The sequence below is a fragment of the Pelecanus crispus genome, chromosome 7, assembly GCF_030463565.1.
Source record: "Pelecanus crispus isolate bPelCri1 chromosome 7, bPelCri1.pri, whole genome shotgun sequence".
Taxonomy (NCBI): Eukaryota; Metazoa; Chordata; class Aves; order Pelecaniformes; family Pelecanidae; genus Pelecanus; species Pelecanus crispus.
Window position 1 is genome coordinate 39,672,621 of NC_134649.1, and position 16,783 is coordinate 39,689,403.

The following is a 16,783-nucleotide window of genomic DNA, read 5'->3' on the forward strand; positions in this document are numbered from 1 at the left end:
CCCTGCAGGCTGGGCCTCGGCGCTGGACTACATCCCCCAGCCTGCCCCGCGCCCGCGGGCGGGGCTTCGTGTCCCAGGCGGGAACTACGCGTCCCGGCATGCGTTGCGGCGGCGCCGCGGGCGGGGCGGGCCGGCTGAGCCCGGAGGAGGAGGGCGCGGCTGCGGGCGGCTCCCGGTGCGCGGCTCTTGCGGCGGCTCCCCGGGGTGGTACCCGGCGGGGGCAAGAGGCTCAAGATGTCGAGGAATGTAAGTGCTGCTCGGCCCGGCCCTGCCGTTACTCCGCGCCGCGTGGGGCGGTCCCCTGGGTCGGCCCCTTCCCGCGCCGGCCGCTGCCCCGGGCGGGGCGGCCTCTGTGAGGCGAGGGGCCCTGCGCTGCGCCTGGAGCAGCGGAGGGGCCGCTGTCACATCCCGGCTGGCATCTCGGGAGGAGCAAAGGAGAAGCCTCGCCGCCTGTCTTGGCTACGTGTGCTAATCCGGAGTTACTTCTTGGTTACTCCTCGCGGCCAGCGTACGCACAGATAAACCCCTGGGCTTTCATGTGGCACTGCCTAGGACAGCAATAGCAATTTTGTTTCAAGCTATCTCTTTTTGTTGCTCTAGATGCAATTATTTTAAAGCATGCAGGCACTTACCACTGGTGAGGTAAAATGTAACTTGTTATTTCTAGCTGTATTTCAGCTGGTCTGGAATTCAGCAGTATTACTCCATTTGTCATGGTCCAAATGTGGGGTGTGGACACCAAATAGGAAACCGAGAGACAGACTGAAAAAAGCTTGAAGGAACATGTTGAACTGCTATAATAGCAATTGTTTTTTTCCATTAGGCTTGAGTTTTATTTATTGACTGTATTACTGGTATCAAAAGTGTGATGAGGCATTTAATAAGTGTGGGAGAGTTTTGGTCCAAGGCAAGAGGTGCTACTCTGTAGAGCAGCAGTATTAACAAAGCTAAAAGACTTATTTTGAAACAGAATGCCTTCCCCTGTCACACAATATTGCATTTTTTGGTTTATCTCCAACAGTTCTCTGACACAGGCAGCAGAAAAGAACATGTTAAAATCACAAGTGAGTCCAAACCAGGGTTCCTGGAGAGGCTCAGCGAGACTTCCGGAGGCATGTTGGTGGGACTTGTGACATTTCTTCTGTCTTTCTACCTTCTTTTTACCAATGAAGTAAGTGAAATACTGTCAGTGTTTATACACAGCTTTAAAATGTCACAGCTGAGGTGACATGCAACTAGTTTTGCATTTATAGGCTTACTAAAATGATCATGTTAAAGCTTTATTACTTCATCCATGAGAAGAGGACGTTATGTCTGGAGAGTCTGGTGCTTGTACTTGGGATATAACAGAAGAGTAAAATCGCTGGGCCACAGATAGTCTTTCTGTAGAACTGAGTGTGGTAGAGACGGTGGCAGTGTGTGAAGAGAGATAAGATCCAAAACCTGTGAGCTGGTGCAAAAACAGGCTGTAGTATTATTGAAAGAAGGTTGTATGAGCCAGCCACGTTCCATTCTTCTCTCTTTTCTTGGGATAACGTAAGGTCCTCATTTCTGGTGTTGTTATAATCGCATTAAAGGAATTCACACCCCATGTTGCAAAATTGAGGGTGTTGATTATTTTCCGTGTTATTTTATGTCTTGGGTTTAGACTGAAAAAATAATCAAAGTAAGCAGGGAATCCTAATCCCCTACTACTGCAAACATACATGCTTTTGGCAGTTTTGGAGTGGAGCAGAATTCTGTGAATTTTCACCTAAGACTTCCTTTCACACCTCTACAAGAGGAAAGAGAACTACTCCCAATTTCAGTGACTTCACAGGAAAAAGCACACATGATGGTGTCGTGGTTTAACCCCAGCCAGCAACTAAGCACCACACAGCCATTCACTCACTCCCCTGCAGTGGGATGGGGAAGAGAATCATAAAAGTAAAAGTGAGAAAACTCGTGGGTTGAGATAAAGACAGTTTAATAGGCAAAGTAAAAGCTGCGCGCACAAACAAAGTAAAAAAAGGGATTCATTCACTGCTTCCCATCAGCAAGCAGGTGTTCAGCCATCTCCAGGAAAGCAGGACTCCATCATGTGTAATGGTTACTTGGGAAGACAAAACACCATCACTCCAAACGTCCCCGCCTGCCGCCTTCTTCCCCCAGCTTTATATGCTGAGCATGATGCCATATGGTGTGGGATATCCCTTTGGTCAGTGGGGGTCAGCTCTCCCAGCTGTGTCCCCTCCCAACTTCTTGTGCACCCCCAGCGTACTTGCTGGTGGGGTGGGGTGAGAAACAGAAAAGGCCTTGACTGTGTAAGCACTGCTCAGCAGTAACAAAAACATCCCTGAATTATCAACACTGTTTCCAGCACAAACCGGAAACATAGCCCCATAGTAGCTAATATGAAGAAAATTAACTCTACCCCAGACAAAACCAGCGCAGATGGTAAGGAAAGGAAAAATTCTGCCAAGTAGTCATATGGGTCTGTGGAAAAAGGACCGTAATTGGTATACTTTTTGCAGTTATTCGTGAACAATGAACAAGGTAAGAGGTGAAGAGCAATAACTTTGGAATAATCTATGTGTGTTTGAGGAGCTTAGTCAATGTTAATGGTCCTGCTGCATGGGTAAGAAGTACTGTGCCAAACTGTCAGACACAGAGAAGGAGAGAGTGGAGAAGTACAGGTGTGTTTCGAGAATACGTCTTGAAGATGAGTACGCAAGCATTCCTTGCGGTCTTCAGATCACCTGTCTGCTGACCTTTTTCACAAAATACTGCTGTACCATTGATTCTCCACAATTTGATTTTGCTTTTCTTGATTGCAGGGACGAGCTTTAAGGACAGCCAAATCTCTTGATGAGGGACTTTCTCTTGTGATCCCTCTTGATAGCATCCACAGTGTGTCTCAGCAGAATGAAGGGAGATTGGTGCACTTAGCTGGCGCTCTGAGTACATCTAAGGTAAATAAAATAGTATCTTGAAGATATGAGTATTTCAAGCTTGGAGGGAAGGAAAAGTCTTTGCCCATTAAAATTATGTTTGATATCCAGGGAGAAGACATGTAGCTTCTCTCTTCCTGTGCAAGCATTGTCGGCTACCACCCAAGCTTTGGTTCTTGGCCCAGAACTGGGGAGATGCTGTACAGCCTTGGTCTCCCTGCTCAAAGCAACATGCTACCTCTAGCTGTGTTTACCCTCCCACTGCCTTTGGTGGATAATTTCAGTTCCCCTTTGCATAGGGAACCTGTTCATGATATTGTAAAGCCTTTAGGCTTTTGCAGTACAGAGGCTCTGCGAGTTCTGACTTTTCAGTAGTGATGACATTTTCCATGGTCAGTCTGCATTGCAGGAGATAGCACAGTAGCTTCCAGCAAAACAAAATCTCTCTCTGGTTTATACACTTAAGCCTACATACCACTAGCCAGCATTTCTGGTTTTATTCTTCACTATGGCAGTAATTTTTGATGATGATTCTTTAGGCCAGATTTATCAGTGATACAAAGAGATGCTTCTTTTTGTCTTTCATAACATTTATTCTATATTCAACTGTGTGTAACATAGTACTAACTAGGTACAGTGAGGTATGTAAATAGGTTTGATAATAAAAGTAGAGTGTTTGAGTTTGTGAGGTACAGCATTTATGCTGACTTGTATTTTCTTTAATTTTTAAATAGCCTCTGTTTGATCCCAGCTATGGGCTCTCCATCCAGGCTGTCAAACTTAAGCGTAATGTGGAAATGTACCAATGGGTAGAATATGAAGATTCCACGTAAGTGAAAGAAATCTTTAAATGTTGTTTATAAAGCTGTTGCATTAACAGGATCCCATCACGGTTTTTTTTTCTCTCCCCACCCTAAAGAAAAAAACCCTAAGTCTTTACAGCAGGAGAATTCTAGAGCTTTTGGGTTTTTTTAGAGAGTCACTTACATTTCCTTGGACATGTAAGGTCTTGTAGATAGTCAGTGCTGCAGAATTTGCATCTGATAAAATCTGGGTAACATCCAAGGCCTTTTATCAAATGTTTCCACTTCCTGGTTTTGTATAACTTCATACGGGGTTTCTTGGCCTCCATGCTGCAGCTGTGTTTTTTTTGTTTTCATTGCTGTTGTCTGATGCCAGGGCATCTCAGAGCCCATTGATCTATTTTCTGTCATATGTGTTGTCAACAGAATTCAAAGATCTTTACCAATTTATGGGGGGGGGGGGGGGGGAAAAAGAGAGAAAACACTCATGTTTTTCCCAAAGACTCAGTTGATTTCTCTCCTTTCTAATGTTCCTAAAGCTTCTTTTATTTATTGATGTACTTTCTGCCCAACAGGATTTCTGTAACTCCACCTCCATAATGCTCCCTGCCTGCTAGTTGATTAGCAGAATCGAAACCATTGTCCTAAAATACTCGATCCTGATTTTTTTCAAACAAAACATTATAACCCACTTTTTCACTGCATCTGCTAAGCCTTTCCTGCTGCCATTCTCTAAAACTTGATCATGGACTGTCAAGCCAATTTTTTTCCCTGTCCTCAAAAAAGAAATACAAAAGGATTTTTGCTGAATCCAAAAACTTCATGATATTTTCCTTTGGCTTTCTTCCTTTCTTCCACAATGACGATGATTTACTTGTTGGGTTTTTTGGGGTTTGTCAGTTGTTTTTGTTTTTTCAAATCTCCCAAAGGGGTCTTAACTTTTGTTAGAAAAGTAGGTGAACCCAACAATTTCAATTATGAATTCCAGAATAAACTCTGATAAACCCATTGACCCAAAAACCACCTGGTTGATACCTACCACCTAACATACACTAGAATATGTCAAAGCAATTAAAAAACCCTATTGTGTCCAGTTGAATCTAGAAGTCAGATTCTTTTCCACACTTGTGGACACTTGAGACGTTTTTGGCATGTGACTATGAGGGAAATCTCTTAATTTCTTTGGTATTTCATACATGTGCAAATTGAAGTACTTAATGAAACCAAGGCATGATTTCTTGATTTTTAGAAGTCTCTGCTACCCCATACCGTTAATAATAAAAAGCCAACATTAATTTCTAGCTGTGAAAGTAAACTGCAAATTTTAGTTGCTTGAGAGATACTCACATTAGTTTATCATAGGCAATATTGCGGTCTAGGTACCTTTTCAAGGGGATTTACAAAACTGTAATGAGATGTTAGCTACTCTGCTAATAGTTGCAAGCAGAACGGGAAAAATGTTTCTGTTAATAATAATAATAATTCCATTGACAGTAGTATAAAAGTTGTTAGCTATTACGTAGGTCTGACTCCACAGAACTTACGTGCCAAATGTCTTCTGTGTCATACAAAAAAAGTCAGAGATTATGAAGGTGTGAAAAATAACTTCTCAGTTTTAACATGGTTATGGTGCAGCATCTGTAAAAGACTTGTTGATTTAGGTCAGCTTGTCTCATTGTCTTTACTCCTGGTTGTTCCACATCAATCTAGTCAACTCCTTGTTGGCAACATGGGAATAAAAGTGTTGTGGCTGTTTAGCATTTGTGTATAGTTTTCTCCTTGTACAGAGAATCTATGTCTTCAGAATAGGTAGTTCAGAGAAGAGTTAGTTTACTTGTAAAGATAAGTTTGTGTTGCCAGTGAGCTGTCTCGCATTTCATTTGTAAAGTGTATTCTGCCCTGAGCAGGGGTGTGTGTGCACTGTTTTGGTTCTCATCCCACCCTTTTCTCTGCAGGGAATATGAAGAGAATGGTGAGATTAAGAAAGAGACAAAATACTCATACAGTAAGTTGATCAACAGAAAGTCCCTTTTCTTTTATGCATGTAACTTTGGACTTTTATGTGTGTGTATTTTGATTTTTGTTGTAAAGAAAGGAATGTGAAGAAATAAGCAAAAATTCTGTTTACTAAACAAATGGCAGATCTCCCTTTCTTGAGGTAACTGAGGTGAAAGAAGGTGCGCTGTTAGCAAGCAACTACTACAGAAAGTCTTGTCTTGGAACTCCTAGAGGTTCAGAGCAGCATCCAGGGATAGGATGCTTCAGAAGTAGAACCCGTAAGGTCCTCAGTGACAGGAGATGTGCAGAGATGGCAGTGTATGCAAAGCTATGCCTGAGATTCCTCTTCAGAAGTGGAGTAATTGGGCATGTGTCAGGCATGAGCAGGAGAGTAAATAGACAGGGAAGATCAGTGTAGCTCCAGCCTGTAAGACAGCCTGTTGAGAGTCCATTTAGGTGTTGGTATCAGCTAACGAAAACCATTGGCACCTTCTGATGTGCGCTGTGGCTTTTGCCAAATGCTTTTTTGGCAGGAGCAGAGCTGAGAGCATTATTCTGATCTACCCTGTGGCAGAAAAATACTCTGAGTCATCATATATCTGGAGATTTGTCTCTGTGCTTCATTTATCTCTGATTAAAGCACATGGATGTGTAACGTGGGTGTGCAGCGGTTTCTGAGTGTGATCATAAAAATACCCCAGCTCAGTGAAGCATGGGACCCTACAGCATGGAGGTACATATGGAGCAAAGCTAGTGGTTGTGTGCTGTGAAAAACAGCCTTACAGTGGCAGGGAACAAAAAGAAATGCCATTTAAAAAAACAACTGCCCTCTCAAAATTAGTGGATTCTGTCCAGTAAAAGTCTGTACATTACAGACGTGGTGGGTTAGCTTTGGCTGGCAGCCAAGGACCCACACGGCCTCTTGCTTATTCTCCCCCTCAGCAGGACTGGGAAGGGATTGGGAAGAACAGGAATGAGAGAGTTTGTGGGTTGAAATACAGGTACAGAGATTGCTTACCAATTTCACCATCATGGGCAAAACAGACTCAACTTGGGGAAAATTAATTTATTGGCAATTAAAATAAATATTTAATTACTGATTTGGATGTTGGGCAAACACATTTGCTCTCACCCTTTCCCAGGCTCAACTTCACTCCAGACTCCTCTCCCCTTGCGCCTCCCCCCCACCTTGTTACTGCCACAGGCTACACGCGCTCCCTTTAGTGAAGCAGTGAGCAGTGCAGGGGGTGGGGGTAGGTTTACAGTCAGTATGTAGTGGTTTCTCTCTGCCACTCTTTCCTTGTTACACTTTTCCCATGCTCCAGCATGGATTCTCCTCATGCTGCAGTGAATATCTGCTCTGCTGTGGAGCACCTCCTCCTCTGACTTTGGTGTTTCCTCTGTTGTTTCTCACTCCTTTTTTTTCCCTCCCTTCCCCATTTGGTGTTTTCTGCCCTTTCTTAAAAATGTTTTTCAGAAGTGCCCTGAACTTCACTGATGGGCTCAGCTGTGGCCTGCAGTGGGTTGGATGTGGAGCCAGCTGCATCCAACGCAGGGCAGCCCCTGACCTCTTCCCACAGAGGCCGTCCCTGCAGCCCCCCGCACTACCAAAATTTTGCTACATACCCAATACACCAGAATATCCCTTACAATGCTCCCTACTCCACTGTTTAACCAAACTCCCTTTCCTTCCTCTCTACTCCTTCATGGAAGTAGAGCAAGCTATATTTAATATGGAAGCTGCTCAAAAAAGGGACTCTAGTTTTGTAGGAGTTACAAGAAACCTGCTGGAATCTGTTCTGGGGATGGGGGAAGGCTGCTGTGGCCTGTACGAAGGCAGCATTATGCATTTTTGACAGTGGCACATACAGGTACCATCTCTATCTGTTGCTTGACTGCACTGAAATTTGCTAGTTCCAGCAGAGATCACAGCCTTTCCTCACAAAACCTGGTTATTCACAAAGAGTGGAGCTAGAAATCAAACCCAACAGCCAAGCTCCCACTGAGTGAAGTTCAGTTACAGTTTTATTGCTAAAATCCTTTTTTTCTGACTCCTGCCATTCCTTGTTAATATGCTAGAAAGATGGATTTAAGTATCAGTACAGACTATCACATACATGCTTTGATGTAAACTTTATTACTGCAAGTGCAACTACTTAGAACTGATTCATTGACTGAAAGGTGTCTTCAATAACTAAGATCTGAGTGGCAATTTTTCCTGTTTTCTCTTCAATCTTCCTATCTTTTTCTTTAGATACTGAATGGAAGTCGGAAGTTGTGAACAGCAGAAACTTTGATCGAGAAATTGGACACAAAAACCCTAGGTAATTTACCACCTAGCACAGTCCCTCTAGATTCTGTCACTGTATCTGATCAAAGATGGAAGCTTTTCATGGTTTAACCCCAGCCAGCAGCTAAGCACCACGCAGCTGCTTGCTCACCCTCCCCCCCGCAGCTGGGATGGAGGAGAGAACTGGAAGGGCAAAAGTAAGAAAATTCATGGGTTTGAGATAAGAACAGTTTAATAATTGAAATAAAATAATAATAAAATGGTGAAAGGAAAACAACAAAAAGAGGAACAAAACCCAGGAAAAACAAGTGATGCAACTGCTCACCATCTGCCAACTAACGCCCAGCCAGTCCCCGAGCAGCAATCGCTGCCCCCCGGCCAACTCCCCCCAGTTTATATACTGACCATGACATCGTATGGTATGGGATAGCCCTTTGGCCAGCTTGGATCAACTGTCCTGGCTGTGCCCCATCCCAGCTTCTTGTGCACCTGGCAGAGCATGGGAAGCTGAAAAAGTCCTTGACTAGTGTCAGCACTACTTAGCAACAATAAAACATCAGTGTGTTACCAACATTATTCTCATACTACATCCAAAACACAGCACTATGCCAGCTACTAGGAAGAAAATTAACTCTATCCCAGCCAAAACCAGGACAAACCTAAATGACTAATCTTCATGACACAGTGAACTAGATGGAAACTGTTGGTCTTTTGGTAGCTGGGAGAACTAAGGCATAGAGAGATTAGAGAGCAGTTCAAAGCTGCCTGGTGGAACCATAATTAAGCTATCCGTTAGTAATGGCTGGACATCAGGCTATTATTATATTACCTCTGAACCATGTGGTCTCCATGTAGGAGAATTTGAATGGGTTCCTTTCTGACTTTTATCATCTGTTAGTGCAGTCTATCACTAATTCTTTCCTCTATTACAAGTACAGGGTTAGAATAGCAGGCCTCCCATGAGCTTGTCATGCCACTTGCATGCTGCTTTTTCTAAGATAGCATGCATGAGCTCACAGGTTTATTTGTGGCAATCGCCCATGTACAAGTTGTTTCACATATCTCTCATCTGCAGCATTTTAGTTACACTACAATGCGCCATTTTTAATGTTAAGTTTTAGCGTGCTTGTCATTCTCACAGCACCTGCTTGGTTCCTTAGGATGCAGGATGCCGTCTGGCAAACAACATCATGTGTGAGTGAAAAATACAGCTGGAGATATAATAGGACCAGGATTTCAACAAAATCTTTGAACTTTGCAAAATCTCCAGAACTTTGTTTTGGTTCTGTGGGATCATCCAAATACACTGTCCCTTATTTTGAAGTACTACTTCCGGAGGGAAAGCAAAGATCTATGTGGCTTTGATTATAAGTCCCAACTAGCAGACTTGTATAGATGAGAGATAATGGAATAAAAAGGATGTACAGATGACATACCTGCTTTGTCTGTCCTCCCCATGTACACTTTTTTGTTAATGAAAGTTCTCCAAGCATTCCCCAGTAAATGCAAATCTCCAATTGAGAGTAAGAAACATTTTTGATTTAGTGCTATTGCAGTACATAATTTAACAAGTGCTGCAGCTATGAACGTTTCATCTGAGTGTATTGGTACAAATCAAGGAGACTGAGCGTAACTGTGGTGGGTCCTTGCGTGAGACAGTACAGTGTACGCAGACATGTTGAACTTTAGAATTCATGCCTAGCATTAATGAAACTCTATTTTAAGTGTGTGCTACATCATCTTCCTTCTGTCCATCCATCTTTTTATGCAACTTAGACATTTGTGAAAATAAAACCTGTTGTTTACTGCCAAGGAGATTCTAGTAGTACTACTTATGAGAATCAAGTCATGTCTGTAAGTAAAGGATTCCTGAGTTCGGAATTTAATTAACTTGGCCATGATGTAGAAGTTCCTTTGTATAGAGAAGGCTTATGATCTAGGTTTCTTAATTTAGCAGGTGAGATCTAGCAGTTGACAGCGGAAGCTAAATAAATTCAGGCTAGAAATAAAGTGCAACTATGAGTGTAGTTAAATGTTGCAGGAACTAATCTAGGAACATGATGAATTCATTGTCACTCAAAGCCTCTATATCGCCACTGAACAGCTTCCTAAAAGCTGAACTCCATTTCAGCCCTTTATATGTTCAGTACAGAAAAAACTAATGAAATCCTAGAGTGTGTATGGAAGGTCAGGCCAGGGGATGAGACAGTCATATCTTGTCTTAACTTATTTTAATGGCTCTAACACTATGAAGTCTGGACACAGTTTCTTGATGGATTTGTTTTCACATCACGACAAGCCATTTAGCTCCTTGAGTTTCTCCTGATGTTTGACATAGTACCTTTTGTGTGCTGTATATTACATACTGCAAATCAAGAGTTTGATCATAATTCTGGGACTAATCAGCGACTTTCTCTGTTCCTCAGTGCCATGGCTGTGGAGTCTTTCACTGCTGTTTCTCCTAATGTCCAAGTTGGCAGCTTTGTTCTTTCCAAGGGTAAGAATTGCTTTGTATCAGCTTTGTGTCTGCTGTTGCATCAGCAGTGGACTTTGGTTCTTTCCACAATGGCAGTCATTTCAAGTGATAATGAGGAAGCCAGCCAGCAAATTGGCTGTTCCAAGTTAGACACCGGACCTGAGCTTGTTTCTTTATTCTGCTTAGGTCTTGTGGATAAAATTGATAACTTCAAGCAGCTGAGCTTGTCACACCTTGAGGATCCACATGCTGATGTTACCCGAGGAGGAGATTACTTTTACCACAGTGAGAACCCCAGGCATCCAGAAGTAAGATGAGAAAGACAAACCAAAGCAGTGATTACTGTTATGTGAAAAAGAAAGTTGGGGCCTGTCCCATTTCTATTTAAATATGGAGAAACTGGAGTGCAGACCATCACATAGGATGACACCCTTAGTACAGTCCTTCAGCATGAGTGCTTCTCTTGCAGGAAGCTTCTGATCCTGCTTCTTTGTCTCCTGTTTTCTTGAGTCTGCCATGCTTTTAAATGGAAAGACACAGGATGGTGCTGGGAGCTGGGTTCTACCTCTGCCTTGCTGTATTGAACGGAGTACAATGAAATAGCTTGTTGTCAGCTTGTCCTGCCTGCCCTCCTCTGCCAAAAGATGAAATGACAAGGGATGAACATAGGATCTCATTGGTGTTAATGTGTTCCTGCAGCTAAATAGAGCGGGTATTGCAAAACAGCATTTGAGCTATCCTGTTTCAGCTATCAACTAGGCATGAAAAAAGTACAGCTTGGAAATCATTCTGGGTATCCTCTGGCTTGACATAAACGTTCAGAAAAAGTGTTGATAAATAAAGGGTGTTGCCATGCAGAGTTGTCTTTCCTGTGATTCTCCTTTGTAAAGAAATCTTTCTTGACTTCCAATATTCTCTTGTTTGTAGGTAGGAGACCTGCGTGTCTCATTCTTCTATGCAGGTCTGAGTGGAGATGACCCCTATTTGGGTTTTGCTGATAAGGTGAGTCTTCAGCTATTTCTGTATTTTGGAAACTGTTCCCAACTCAGTAACCAGTAAATATTTTTCCCATTCTTCTAAGGTGACTGTGATTGCTCGCCAGCAAGGCGATCAGCTGGTTCCGTATCATACCAAGTCTGGAGATGTCCTGAAGATTCTGTATGCTGGGGATCTCTCTGTGGAGGTGAGATACCGCACTGTACTAGAGAAGGGTTAAAATTGGAGATGCTAGTGCAGAAGCAGCAGCGGAGTAAGCTCTCATTCTCCTTCAGACCTGCTCTAGGGGACGAGATGCTTGATGCAAACATTGGCTTTTCTCTCTCCTTTTTCAAGGACAATGTGTTTGCCTTCCAGGTTTCTGCACATTCTTTGTGTTGCGGCAAAATGCCGTGCTTCGCCCACTAGCAATACATAGAATCATAGAATCGTTTAGGTTGGAAAAGACCTTTAAGATCATCCAGTCCAACCATTAACCTACACTACCAAGTCCACACTAAACCAATCATAATTTGGCTATAGTTATACCTGATGGCTTTTTTTAATTTTAAAAAGGAACTGTGGCTAAAGTGGCTATATATTTATTTTTTTAAAATCCCCTGGTGTTGCTGCTGAACATCCTTTGCTTTAAAGGCTGTTTCTGTACCTTCTCATTTTGCTTTTATTTGCTCTTTGGTAGTTTCCCACTTACACGTGCAAGCACGCACTTTTGAAAAGGTTGTATATAAAAACAGTAAAAATCAGGCTTTAATTAAACAAACTGTAGGAGCTATCCTCTCTTTAGCTTCTAGTAACGAGAGTTTAGACTTGTTTGAAATGCTTATTGCTATTCTGGCTGAGAAAGAACCTTCAGGCGGAGCATAATGCTCCAATAAATCCTGGATGCTCCAGCAATTTGGTGATTCATTTACTCCTTTTAGTAGGTTTGTTTCCATTAAGGATTGTTTCATGCCCTGATGCAAAAATCCCAGATGTCAAGAATTTACAGGAGCTCCCAAAAGCAGTTACAAAGGCTTTTGTTTTGAGTTGAGAGTAGCAGTAGAAGCAGTTCTCTGCTGTGAGCTCCGAACCTTCATTAGACAGAATTTTAGTTCAATGGAAATTAACTCACTACAAATGAATAATTTGTAGAGTACTTGTGTGTACAAGAAGTCAATCAGTCATACACGTCTTTTCCCATTAAGTGCTTTATTATGTCTTAGCCATCTCTATGTGTACGTTTTATAGAGCCAGAGGGGCGCACAACCCATTTTGAAAAAATCTTACTCGGAATTCTTGCAAATAGATGCTTTGCTTTGCCTGATGCAATATACACATACCTTTTATTTTTTCTTCCCTGCATACTGCTTGCTTTCTTTCATATACCTGTCCTTCAGCCATCAGTGGATGTTGTTGCCTTTTCTCTCTTCCTCCAAACACAGTGAAGTCAGGTCGTTCCTCCTTATTACGTTTACTTACTAGTGTCTTATTTCCCACAGTAATGAATGTATCCATTTGCAGCAAAAACTGTGTGCTTTCTGCTCTGTGGTTATAGTGTGTCGAATGGTCCTTGTTTAGCTGTCTTGATTTAAAAAAATGCTGGTTTCCCTTGTGCTGCACTTTGAAATCTGTTGTAGTGTGCAGCAATAGTGTGCAAAAAGACCCTTCAGAATGAGCTGCAACGTATCTTCTACAAGAGGATTTGTACTCCTACAATGCTGTTGGCTCTGATTTGCTCATAATACACTGGAATCAAGAGGATCTCAAAAGCAACTGAGAAACAGGCTGCATATAATGGTGTTTGCTTTCAGGAAGTGTTTCAGAAAGAGCATGAGAGTAACACCATGAAGACCTGGGCCCTCCGTGCAGCAGGCTGGCTGGCAATGTTTGTAGGCATCAGCCTAATGACCCGAATCTTTCACACTTTGGGTAAGTTTTTTACAGAAAGGTAAAATTATATAGAAATAGGATCATAATCCCAAGAGAGGTCCTCTCTTGCTCACATATACAATTAATTAATTTGAGGGTCAGGAGGAAGCTGGTTTGAACTCGGAGTGGATTTGATCTGAAAGCCACCGTAGGCAATTGCAGGTAAACAGGATCCCAGAACCAGATGGTTGCTTTGTGAACATTAAAAAAAAAAAAAGCAAGTATCTGTTGCCAGTCTCAGAAGATCCCAGCCCAGTGCTTGCCAAAATCAGATGCCAAAGCACACGTTGGGCTGGTTCTTTCAAGTCTAACTGCTGCAATCCAGTTACTTTCTACACCCATACACAGGTGGTCCCCCCAACAGGTCTTAATTAGTAGTTGTATAGTAACATGTGTTTGTGTCTGGTTATTCTACACTACTGTGAACACACAGCAAAAAAGTTTTTCATTTATCCTTTTAGCACAGGAAAATGTTGGAATAAAAACTTAGAGAAAAGCAGGACAGTGCCTCCAACTTGTATAAACGTCAAACATCAAAGCTATCATTTGCATTGTAGCAGTGCGCTCTCTTTTTTGTTTTCCTTATTTACTTATCCATATACACGCTATTGCAAGATTTATTGCCAGAAATTAATTTTTGTGCTAGCATATTGTATCAGCTGCCCTAGACTTGTTCCGTAGCTGCAAGGCTATCAGTCTACTCTGCCTCTCAAGCCTTGGACAAGACTTCAGTCTTAATTTTGGATTACTTCCTGTCTGAAGAGATGAGGATACCATTGGTTTAGATGTTTAGCTGTTGCTTAAACATCAAATGCCTTGAGGATACTCAGCTGAAATGCGTTATCCAGTGCTCTTGATAAATAATTTGAGTCTGTCTTTTGATTGCAATAGTTAGTGTGCAAATCCTAGGCATGAATAAGACTTCCCTTTAAACTATCATATTGTCAACTGCTTTATCCCTTGTTTAATTTTTTCTGCAGTGGACTGGTTTCCTGTTGTGAGAGATCTGGTTAACATTGGACTAAAAGCATTTGCCTTCTGCGTAGCCACTTCGTTGTCGCTCCTGACCATCTCCATTGGCTGGCTCTTCTACCGCCCTCTCTGGGCTTTGCTGATCGGATTGCTCTCTGTAGTTCCAATTGTGGTTGCGAAATCTCGTGTTCCACCAAAGAAGCAGCAGTGAGGAGGAGGTGGTCAGGTTTGGCGCCGAATTCTGGTTAGAAACCTTTCAAGTGCATTTCTGTCCCAGTTACTGCAGCATGCTTACAGCATATCACAGTTCAGCAGTGTGCACCAAGAGTTGGGGAGGGAGCTTGAATGTGGTTGTTGATACACGTTATCCATGAAAAATATGACTATAGGATGCTGTTTGTAGGAAGTCAATGACCTTGACTTTGGGGAAAAAAGCATTTTGGAGTGTCTGTATTGATTGTAAGTCAGTGAACAAGCAGATTGGTACCTCTTACCACTTACTAATTCCCCTGATTTGAGAACTGGCAATCCTCACTGACAGCTGGGGCACCTTGTGTGTCATGGAGCAAGGGCCGTCTTTATCACATGGACCGTGATTAGATATCCTTAGGAAATAGGTGTGTGTACCTGTCTCTGATGAACCTTCCCTCTGCTGCCTTTTCTTATATGCACAGTCACGTACACTTTTTTGGCTGAGGCATTTGGAAGTGTATGTGTTCAAAGGAAAAACACAGCCGAGTCAAATGTCACACAATACTTAGGTAAAATATATGCTTTTGGACTGAGGATTTTCAAAGTAACTTGAAATAATGAGTGGCCTGGTTAGCAGTGTTCTGAGGTAGGGTGAATTTGTCAGAAAGCATTCATTTCCCCCAGCTTTTTAAAAGTCTCTGAAGTTGTTCTTGGTTAAACATCCAAAATGGTAGTGTGGACTATACCATTGCGTAACTATTTCAAAAATTTAACTTTGAATTGCATTTAAGGGGATACTCGGAGGTCACTAACCTTTAAAAATAAAACCTGCTGCCTTGAAACAAAATTATCTTTTATAAAATTGAATGTATATTCTTTAAAATATTTGGGGTTTTTTTGCTGTGTATACTATTTCTTTCTTGAATTTCACTTAGTAAGGACAACGAACATACTCCATGAAATTAAATAATGAAAACATTTTTGCCTGATTAGATTTCCTGGACTTTAGTAGCCTAAATTTTGAGCTTCATATCATGTTTGAGGAATGCCTTCTTGTAGTGTTGTGATGGCTCATGTTTACATATTTCTGCTGTAACCAGTACTTGAGATGAGAGAGTATCTTGTAGTGTTTTTAAGTCTCTCTCCACACAGCTAGAGTCTGGCTTGCAGGTGTGCCCTCCCTACACTACAGTGTTTCTTTTTCTGTAAGTATACACAATTCTGTACAAAAATAATGTCTTCATTTATGAAATCCAGTTATGACTGTCAGAAGAAATGTGTTCCCCATACCAAAGAAACTTCAACTTGAACATACATAGAAGCAAATGTTTGCTACAACTGGTACTGAAATAGAGATCTGAGTTACAAATCATAAATGTTTTGAGAAGTAGTAATTACTTTATTAGCCTTAATTCTTTTCCTTCTTCTGGTATTTGAATGTTGTCAATTCAGCCTCGTGGCTCTGTTCCTCTGGTAAGAGCAGTAGTAGTGAGTGAAAGGTTATAGGAAGTGCAGGTGGGCTCATGCATGCAGCTGACTGCTGTGGGCTAACAGCCAACTCCTGCTCCATCAATTAAGAACTGCACTCCACTGGGGAGAAAAACAAGTGTTGGACTGCTGTTTTACCAATGATGCAGGAAACTAACCAGCATTACCATGTTAGAGATGAAGATACCATTTTCTACAGAACTGCTGAGCTTTTGTGTATTTAATAAAATACAATTTTCAAAAGGTTGGTCTGTAGGCTTCTTTTTTATTACATTTAAGTATTGCACATTTCAGGTCCAGGAATAGTGTCCAGGTACATCAGGATTAGTTTGTAGCTTCCACGTGAGCTAGTTTTCTATCGTTGGTTGAGATAAATGTGCAGTTGTGTTTTGTTTAGCCTGCAACTATTTCACCATTTTGGGCAGCAAGTTCCTATAACAGCACAGCTGCTATCTGGCCCATATACTTCTATGTATGTGATGAAAAACCCTGGTTTTACTCCCCATTACTGACTACCTATGTAACTTCCTTGCCTCCGTAAGATTATTTGAAAAAATATAATGGTTCAATGTGACTGGATACAGCCTCTTGTATTTTTAAAGAGACTGGGGGTTTACCTATGCATTCAGCAGCTTAAAATGTGTGCACAGGAATGACACAAAATAGAGAGACTCCTTTCACAGACAAGAGCCTGCTTCCCAGGCCAGGCGTGCTGGAGGAGCAAAGGCTC

The 16,783-nt window shown here is 42.0% G+C and overlaps 1 protein-coding gene across 2 annotated transcripts; it reads left to right on the forward strand.

Annotated features, from left to right (window-relative positions):
• Positions 1 to 168: 168 nt before the first annotated feature.
• Positions 169 to 16,626, forward strand: TMEM43 (transmembrane protein 43). Of its 2 annotated transcripts, XM_075714502.1 has the most exons (12): positions 169 to 246; positions 1,022 to 1,171; positions 2,817 to 2,951; positions 3,665 to 3,759; positions 5,689 to 5,738; positions 7,986 to 8,055; positions 10,448 to 10,518; positions 10,684 to 10,805; positions 11,425 to 11,499; positions 11,579 to 11,680; positions 13,284 to 13,401; positions 14,382 to 16,625. In XM_075714502.1, the coding sequence occupies exons 1-12, from the start codon at positions 235 to 237 to the stop codon at positions 14,582 to 14,584; spliced, it is 1,203 nt and encodes a 400-aa protein (XP_075570617.1). In that variant the 5' UTR covers positions 169 to 234; the 3' UTR covers positions 14,585 to 16,625. The 2 variants fall into 2 exon arrangements, with proteins under 2 accessions (XP_075570617.1, XP_075570618.1); XM_075714503.1 differs by lacking the exon at positions 11,425 to 11,499 and having other exon boundaries at positions 14,382 to 16,626.
• Positions 16,627 to 16,783: the final 157 nt, after the last annotated feature.

Coding starts and splice junctions, on each gene's coding strand:
- TMEM43 (XM_075714502.1), top strand. Junction 10,806..11,424: donor AGAACCCCAGGCATCCAGAA/GTAAGATGAGAA, acceptor TCTTGTTTGTAG/GTAGGAGACCTGCGTGTCTC. Junction 13,402..14,381: donor CCGAATCTTTCACACTTTGG/GTAAGTTTTTTA, acceptor TTTTTTCTGCAG/TGGACTGGTTTCCTGTTGTG.